This window comes from Jaculus jaculus, chromosome 9 (genome assembly GCF_020740685.1).
Source record: "Jaculus jaculus isolate mJacJac1 chromosome 9, mJacJac1.mat.Y.cur, whole genome shotgun sequence".
Classification (NCBI taxonomy): Eukaryota; Metazoa; Chordata; class Mammalia; order Rodentia; family Dipodidae; genus Jaculus; species Jaculus jaculus.
Window position 1 is genome coordinate 23397243 of NC_059110.1, and position 9698 is coordinate 23406940.

General features: G+C 40.9%; 1 protein-coding gene across 4 annotated transcripts in view; it reads right to left on the reverse strand.

Moving 5' to 3' along the window:
* Positions 1–9431, reverse strand: part of Adgrg6 (adhesion G protein-coupled receptor G6) — a 136395-nt gene extending 126964 nt beyond the window's left edge. For 2 of the 4 annotated variants that reach the window (XM_045158114.1, XM_045158117.1), the window contains exons 1-2: positions 8926–9123; positions 444–547 (exon numbers count right to left, since the gene is read on the reverse strand). In XM_045158114.1, the coding sequence (XP_045014049.1) occupies positions 444–547; positions 8926–9053 (232 nt within the window). In that variant the 5' untranslated portion in view covers positions 9054–9123. Of the gene's footprint in view, positions 1–443; positions 548–8691; positions 8903–8925; positions 9124–9149 lie in introns of those variants that run through there. The other 2 variants (XM_045158116.1, XM_045158115.1) reach the window with 2 other exon arrangements.
* Between the last annotated feature and the right edge of the window lie 267 nt (positions 9432–9698).

Genomic DNA, 9698 nt, shown 5'->3' on the forward strand with positions numbered 1-9698 from the left:
GCAAAATTCATATTGCAAAAGGCTAATGACATTGGAGTGAGTGGAAATACCAAGGTCTGTATTTTCCATAAACAGTCGTTTGAACTCTTGAGAAGAGAGCTAAGTGCTGCATATTTGTTCAAACACAGAAGACACAGCTGGTACTTCCCCCTGTCAGTTATGTAGTTATCTCGTCACTCAATAGGGCCTGAATAAACAAATAAAAGGAGAAGAAAGACAGCCATGATTAAAGAAATAAACTCATTAGAAAACAAAACAATGACCAAAGTGACAGTAGTCACAAAAAATTGACAGATGATAGAGGCTAGAGTCTGACCAAAAAAACCACAGAAGGACAGAAATGGGGAGGGGCGGCAAATAAAGGTAAAGGAATTTCAGTATTGTACAAATGTCTCAAGACCTTGAAACCATTACTAAAGGCAAGGCTTAAAAGAGAGTCTTACCTGAGCAAGGAACACAAGAGATGCATAAAGCCAGCACAAGCAGAAGGGGCCTTGGCTTCCATTTCCAATGGGGACAGCACCACATTCCACCCGAGTCAAACATCCTGCAGTGAAGAACAGAAAAGTCCCAGTCAGGACAGGCATCATTCGGCAAAGTACTGTGATGATAACAGTGTAGATTTGCAGCAAGGATTGGAGCATAGAAACTTCTTTTGGTCTTGTTTTCAACTAAAGAAGACTTCGAGTTGCTGGAGCTAGATAGAACACAAAACCTCATGTATGTAAGGCAGGCACTCTTCCAGTGAGCCACTTCCCAGGAGGAAATGCAAAAGATGATGAGGGCCTAATTATTTCCTTCAAGCAAAAGAGAAAACATAACTAAGCACGTTTGTCATTCAATTGTCTCTTCTTTATAAAAATATAACAGGTAACTGGGCAAGAGAGATTGCTTAGTGGTTATGGCACTTGCCAGCAAAGCCAAAGGACCCAGGTTCTATTCCCTAGTACCCAGGTAAAGCCAGATGCACAAGGTGGTCCATCCATCTGTAGTATGTTTACAGTGGCTAGCGGCTCTGGTGCACCCATTCTTTCCCTGTCTGTCTCTTTCTCTCAAATAAATAAAATATTTATTAAAATAGAAATATAATAGGTAATTTCTGAATGAAGCTGAAAAGCATTCAGATAATTCAAGGAAGAAAGCTTCATTTCCTTATAAAATAAAAGAAAAATGAGAAAAAAATCAGCTTTACCTTCTTCAGTCTCACCAGAGATATATCCATCTAGGTAGTAGGAAGATAAACCGCAATATGTACACCTTTAAGGAAATATTTTCATTTTATACCATCTGTTACCAAGTGGGGAATTATTTATAAATTAAATTCCTCAAGCTTTCTTCTTTTCCTAATATGAACACTTAAGTAGTAACATTCCAAAAATTAAAGTTTTTATGTCACAAAAACTGCCAATGTGTTTAAATGGTTAGCAAACACCAAGTCTTATGGAAACTAGGAAATGATCTTACATTGACATCATGTAATGAAAATGATAATTTACAAAGATTTTGACAGAAGTATACATATCATCTTGACTCAAAACAATGGTATGACACATTTCATGAGTCAGAAGAGGCAAATCTGTGAAAGGGGCAGCAAGGATAAAAAGCCAGTTGTCCAAAGAGGCCATGAGAGGACTGGTTGGCAGGAGAGTCGTGGAGCAGACAGGAAGTGAAACAGCAGGGAGAAATCTCCAGACCTCAAAGCCACAGAGTTCTTTTGCCTATAACTGTACCTGACAGTTATTTCTAAAAAGAGAGCTGGAGAGACTGCTCAGCAGTTAAAGTCATTGCTTACAAAGCCTGACAGCCTGAGTTCAAATCCTCAATATGCACATAAAGCCAGATGCACAAAGAGACACATGCATTTGGAATTCATTTACAGTGGCAGGAGGCCCTGACATGCCCATTCTCTATCTATCTATCTATCTATCTATCTATCTATCTATCTATCTATCTATAGATCTCTCATTCTATCTTTCTCTCTTTTTCTCATTCTCTCTCTCTCCCTCTCTCTCCTTACAAATAAATAAATTTTTTTAAAAGAAAGAAGCTGGGTATGGTGGCACACGCCTTTAATCCTAGCATTTGGGAGGCAGAGGTAGGAGGATCACAGTGAGTTGGAGGCCATCCTGAGACTACATGGTGAATTCCAGGTCAGCCTGGACTTAGAGTGAAACCCTACCTCAAAATAAATAAATAAATATATAAATAAAATAAACAAAAAAAATAATAAAAGAAAGATAACAAGATACCTTAAGGTCACAGTAATACCTAAAGTTTTCTTACCTTGGTAAAGTATATAATGCTAAACAGAAAACTGGGAAGACAGGAGGAAAAATACTCAAATGAAAAAGTAGCTATCAAATGATTCTCGCATTGGCCTGAAGCCTGCGTTTTGAGTCTCTCTGTTACTGTAGGAGACCATCACCTACCAAAGAAAACATGGCAGACAAACCTGGCTTTGCTACTTATGAACTATGCAATTCTTGAGAATTTTACTTGACTACTGTATGCTTATAAAATAAGAAACAGCAGTGGACCAAGCCCATAGAGCCACTGAGATAAGATAATGTTATCAGGACAGGGCCTGGTGATACTCAGCAAGTATTCAATAAGTAATAGTCACTAGTACTGTTATCACCATTCCAAACACTTTCATACAGTGTGGTCATACCGACCACAGTGAAATCAGAGGCTGAAACAACAATACACGACAGACAAATAACTTTAATCTCATGTGTCAACATCCACTGAGTGACTTTATGGCCACTTCTGGGTTCAGCTGAGAACAAAATCAAATCATTCATTCATACCTGCTATGAATATGGAAACTTTACACGGTGCCTGAGCGCACCTCACAATTGCGGATTCAACACGCTACAAGTTCCAGCGTGAAGCAGCTGTCTTTTGGGATTTTCTATGCTAGGATGTCTAGGATCTGAAGGGTATTTTCTTTTTGGTTGGAAGGCATGTTTTCAAATATATCTGCTCAAAATACTTGAAGCTAAAAGCAGTGACTGTTTAAGAGAAGCATTTTTGAGTAATTAAGTAATACCAGTGGACGTGAACTCTGGAATGGAAGAAGCCTACATCCTGGTCCTTTGTTATCTGTGGTTTTGCGGTGGGAGGATTGTAAGTACCTCATCTTGAGCCTCTTTGCCCTTCTGTAAATAGGTTTTTACGCATCCAAAAGATCTGTTATATTTTGTCCATTGCATTCTTCAGGGGCTATAAGCTCTCATGGAGAAAGTGAACTTATTTCGAAGAGTTGGCCTGTTTCCTATTGAGTCTGGATCAATGAGGTGTTTTCCATTCATACTGGGGATGAATGACTATGCTTATAAAAACAAAAGAACAATTATATATCCAAAGATGTTCATAGAGTTCAAAGATAAAGTCTACTCAGGATTTTAACAGAGAAGGAAACCAAGGTCCGGTAAAACCGGAGACCAGTCAAAGCTGCTTGCCAGACTGACAGAGTTATAGACATGTCAGTCCCCTCAGCTACTGTTGTGTGACACATGACAATTCTCCTCTATCAATATGTGAATAATTCCTCCTCTCGTAACTTTGTACATGCCCTGAAACTGTTCTCTAGGAATTGTGTTCCTTAGCGTGGCTACGACAGCACTGTTTATTTTACCTGCTCGTACAACTCCCCCTTTGCTATTAAAGGTTCTGACATTTAGGGATTCCATATCCAGTCATGGAGTTGTTTTACTTAAGCTGCCCACAATCCTATAAGTCAAATGAAGACCAAAGCTTGATGGATCCCAGGGCTCAAAACTCCATCACTTTAGACAGAAAAGGAGCCCAGGGCAGGCTAAGCACTTGTCATGAAGCATAAACCATATGACAAACCAACTTTCATCTACTTTGCTGTTTACTGAAAAACAGAAACAAATAAATTAAGAATAGAACAGAGGAAGGGAAGTACTATGGTTCCTCTCAGGGGATCACTTAGGAAGGACATTTCCTTGAGATTTAAACAACTTTTCTCACATGAGTGGAAAATCTCAAACAGGGTTACTCAGGACAAAAAAAGTACAAGGCAGTCATGTACCATTTTGATAGTGCCTCAATGTTCTACTGAAGAGAACAGACATGTTTTTTAATTAAAGAGAGTTATAGACACACACACACACACACACGTAATCTGAAAAGAATCTAAACCTTATGCAGTTAAATGTACCATCTCACATTGAGATGCGTAGGTCTGACTGAGCTGAAAAGCATTTGCCATTAGCGTCCTTCCCAGTTGTTCTTTCTGAGAACCAAGTTATTTCTAATGCAAACCTGGTCTCTTTTTAATCTGTAGAAGCTACAATGTACTTGAGACCAGCTTCAGACAGCTTTATAATATAATACAAATCTTTCATTGGGACTTTTATTTATTTACTTGCAAGCAAAGATAGATAGAAGACAGACAGACAGAATGGGCATGCCAAGGCCTCCAGCTTCTGCAAATGGACTCCAAATTTGGCTTCACATGGGTACTGGGGAACTGAGCTCAGGTTGTTAGGCTCCTCAGGTATACACCTTAACCACTGATCCATCTCTCCAGACCAATGGACTGTTTTTTAAGTGTTAGTATGTGCCCACTCCAACAAGATTGATCCACATGAATCACTAATGTAACCTAGAAACTCTACCACTTTCCATCTCTAGTGGTTTTTCCTAAAGTCACTTTAAAGAGAAACCAGTAAAGCCATCTTTAGAAATTAATGGAGAAATTGATAGGGTACTAATTCTATTGATGCTCACAACTGCAATTCACTTCCTTGACCACATCCCAAGCTGTGTTTCTATGCCAAATCTTTTCATCAAGGGGTTTGGGAGGGGCTGAGAGAATACCTTAATTCTATCATAGAGTAAAGAACAGTAATTTACCCTATTCAACTGTTCTCATAGTAGGGTTTCTTCTTCTGGTAAAAGATCATGTTCCTGAGACTATGCAGTGAACAAAAAGAGAGAAAGTGCTATTTCTCTACTCAAGTTAAATCCTTTTTATTACATTAGGTTCATTTCCACTTCAAAAAGAGTTACTCTTCAGGTCATTGCAGTCCTTACCTCATTTGAACAGGAACATGCATAAGTGGCTTGCACCACAAAGTCAACTTGAGAATTTAGATACACACACATCAGTGCATGTAAAACAGAATAAACAGGATCACAAGGTATAATGTCCTATGATCCCTTGATTTTTATTCTATAATTTAACATAATATTCTCAATAGGGAAACTGGTCAAAAGTACACGGGATTGTATCATGTTGTGTTGTATCATTTTAACACATGTAGTAGAATCAACAAATATCTCAGATTTTTCAGTTAAAAAAGGTAAACCTTGAAGCCTTTATGGATACAACTTACTTTCTGATGATTCTGGAAAACATGGGTGAGTGTGGAAGGAGAGGAAAGAAATGATAAAACAAATGGGATTAGTGTTTTAATGTTTGCAAGAGGCGATTCTGGGTAAAGGGTGCACAGCTGTTCTTTGGGTTATTTTCAGTCTCACCACCTTCTTGTAAGTTTGAAGTTCTTTCTAAAAAAAAAAAAATGTTAAATGCATGCATAGTTTAAACTGAAGCAGATCTGTGTTTTATTCCACAGCCATCTCCTCATAGCTACTTATGATTTCCTTGATCACTGTCAGGGTGATAGTGCCTCCTTTCAATTGCCTTTCTTTAGATTGTCACATGCATACTTTTCTACTACAGTATAAGTATTTTTCTTACTGATTTATCATTTTGAAATGCAGTCATACAAAATATGTTAAGTCTTTGTTATATCTACTCTGTTTTAAAGAAGTTAATCCAGAAGACTTTTTAAGATACCCCAAATAATTCCATTTTGAATAAAGGAAAGTAAGATGAGACTCAGGAATCCATACTCAAGTTTTACTGGAATTCTTTGTCCAGACTGAAATATCATTTAATCATCAACTATTATGTATCTTTCTTTTTAATTAATTAATTAATTTATTGGTTTTCAAGGTAGGGTTTCACTGTAGTCCAGGCTGACCAGGAACTCACTAAGTAGTTTCAGGGTGACCTTGAACTCAGTGATTCTTCTACCTCTGTCTCCTGAGTGCTGGGATTAAAGGCATGCACCACCACAGCTGGCTTCTTTTTGTAATATTTTGTTTTGTTATGACAGAGTGCCAGAGAGAGAGTCGGTGGGCCAGGGCCTCTAGCCACTGCACTCAACTCCAGACATACGTGCCACCTTGTGCACATGTGCAACCTTGCACACTTGTGTCACCTTGTGCATCTGGCTTACATGGGTCCTGGAGAGTTCAAACATGGGTCCTTAGGCTTCGAAGGCAAGCTCCTTAACCGCTAAGCCATCTCTCCAGCCCTATTATATATCTTAATTGTAGCCAATGTACATAACATAATGATGTCATCCAATGAGACATGAACATGGAAAGATAGTTTTTACCCATGTATACAACACACACTTTTTCTGTTTAGTCTTAATTCTGAAGTCTGTAGAAACTTTAATTATCTCATCAGAAAAGTAAACCATAAGATATATGGAAAGTTAGGAAAATGATCTGGTTTAAAGAAGCGGTCATCAGTTTATTTTTAATATATAAATAAAATCTCTCTCAAATCATTATTTCCAGAACTCAGAGTGGCAGTAAAACTACAGGCTTCTAATATTTCCCATAAGCCCACAGACAATAGCCTCATTCACCATTCACACTGGAAAAGCACAATGTCATGTAATTTATATAAGCCATAAACGGAACAGTGTCTTCATGCATCAAGACCAGTGAATGCAAGTCTTGCTAAATCTATTAAATTTCTCAGTGTAAGAGAAGCATGCAGTCATTACAACTCCTAAATATGTTTATAAAGCCTGTCATTTCAAAGCTTGAGTGCAACAACATAAAAAAGTTTGCTCTTCACAAGGAGCAGGCAAAAAACTACTTAAATATCTTAAGCCTTGAGTCTATTAAAATTAAAATCTCTATGTACTATATATATGTATTATAGTTTGTTTTCCCTATTTCAACATGTTTCATCTAGATAGCAGGACTGTTTATCTCAGGAAGGTTTGTATTATTTTACTATATTCTAACATGCCAATATCAAGAAAGAATCAGAACAACTTAAACCATTCCATATGACATATACATTAAATTTTTTTTAAATGTTGCAATCTAGAAAGGCATGGAAAAGTATTAAGCTCAAACAGCATCATAAAGAATTTTAGATCAAACAACTAAGTTCTGCGTGATTGAATGTTCACACTTACACTCCGCAAAGACACAAATTTTAATCACATGGAATTCATTCAGATGATATGCCTTCACTGCATTATTAAGATATGTTTTATATTAGCTGTTGAGTAGTTTTACACGCTTTCCTATTAAACTGGCATTCATATTTCTGTGTACAATGTGGATTTTTTTTCCTCCATAAGATTGAAATACTTAAGGAAGTTGAAAGGAAGCTGTCAAAATATCTTTTGTTGAAAACCTAAGCATATTTTCAGGAATAACTCAAAGTTGGAAACAAGTTCCTTCACAAAATATTGCCTGCATATGAGTACAAGTCTCAGAGGAGATGTCTGGCTGTATCCCAAAATCCATTCTCTCAGGTTATCCACTTGCCCATTCCACTGGTATAAATGAAACCATAGAACTCACAGGTGGGGAATTACTTCACAAGCAGTTTTAATAACAAAAAAAAAAAAAAAAAAAAAAAAACAAGCACACAGTTTTGATTACGGTGCACAGAGCCAAAATCAGAGCAGCAGAGTTCCAGGCTTCTGAGTACCGACTGCTCTATCCTACTTTAAAATTGGGTGTTGGGAGAGGGGAGGCTGCAGAGATGGCTCAGCAGTTAAAAGCACTTGCTTACAAACCTGCTGGCTGGGGTTCGATTCCCCCACAACCAAGTTTAAGCCACATGAGTAAAGTGGCACATGCATCTGGAGTTCTTTGGAGTGGCAAGAGGCCCTAGCAAACCCATTTATTCTCATTCTCGTGTGTTTGTGTGTGTGTGTGTGTGTGTGTGTGTGTGTGTGTCTGTCTGTCTGTCTCTATCTCGCTTTCTCTACTGCTTGCAAATAAATAATAATTAAAAATATGTGCTGGAGATGGAGAGGTAGACCACAGAAGAAGTAAAGAGGGCTTAGTGAGGCAGGCAGGTCTCTTCCCAAGGTGCTAATCTACAGAAGGAAATTCAAGTGGAAATTAGTAAGGATGGGGTGATAGGGAAAGGGAGAGTGACTATCAATTTTAGAATCTACCAAGTGACCAAGTGAGGGGAAGTGGGTAAAGTGTCTGTCAAGGTGCCTGCCCAAGAATAAATAAAACCCCAGAAGGAAAATTACACACTCCGAGGAAAAGTTACTGCTTAGTTAGCCACAAAAATAAGCTTGGCTCTTCTGAAAACAACTGTCCTTTTTTTCCATTCTGGAAGTCCAGGGAGGCAGACCTTTCTCTGGAGTTGTTCTGAGACACCTCGGCCGCTGGTGAACAATCCCACAGAAGTAAAGTCTCACTGTTTTGTGTAACCATCCCAGATCCCCCATTTCCCTGATTTGTAATTCTCCACGAAGCCCTTCTCCCGTTTCTTAATGACATTTTAATCCGCAAAGAACATTGAGAACATTTTCTGGGCTCTTTAAAAAACAGTGGGGGGTTGGAGGGAATAAAGACAGAACATCATTCAAATACCTCAAAGGTCTAAGAACCACTTCTACAGGGGATGGAGATACAGCAGAAAGGCACCATCTTCCCAGCATAGCGGTACCCTCTCCACGACCTCAGGTGTTGATCCCAGCCCGGCCCGGGATGCATGAGCACAGCCTGCTAACTCCTTGTTCAATTTGAATCAGAAACACGTTTTTCCCCATGCTTGAAGCCCTGCCCTTTTCGTTATGCTTTCAGCCGCCCAAATGTGCAGTTTACCTCTGGCTGGGGGAGAACAAGAAAGGAGGCAAGCCTCCGCGCGCACACAGGTCACAGCCGCATTTGGCAAGACCCAGTCCCGTGTGCCTCGAGGGGCACACACTGAAGACAAACCGGTTTATTCCCATCCAGGCACTTGGCGCCCTTCACGACATCGCCGAGTGGAGAGAAAAGGGGAGGTCGAAGGAGGCTTGGAAGACTCTAGGCTGAGAGGGGACACTTACATGTGGGCATTACCGAGGGGAGGTCCCCAGAGGCCGCAGGGTCATCCTCCTCCTTCTCCACTCGCTGCCTCCGCTGTAACACCCAAAAGGACCCGGGTTCCGGGATCACGCCCTCTCTGGCCAGTTCATAGGGTTTTCCGCGCAGCGGCTCCCCGGCGGGCCGCAAGGTGGAAGCGGGGCGCGCGCGCGCGGTGGGGACCCAAGTTCAAGTGCGGATGCGGCGCGCGAGGGCGCAGGCGGCAAGTTCCTGCACCTCCGCCCGGAGAAGTTTCAAAAGAGTCCAGCTTGTGGCGGGGGCGGGCGGAGGAAAGCCGGACAGTGGGGGGCGGTGGGGGTGGGGGACGAGCTGCCCACTCTTCGGCTGCGGTGGCCCGAGGACTCAGGTGGCTGCTCCCCGGTCGCCGGCTCTTCCCAGGCGGATGCGGGGCTCAGGTGGCGCGCGGTCCGGGGGCAGCGGCTCGGCTCCCAGGCGCTGGCCCCGGGGCTCGGCGCGGTCTCGCCGGGCTGCTGCGGCGGGGGCCGTCCCCGAGCCGCGGCTGCCCCACCCAG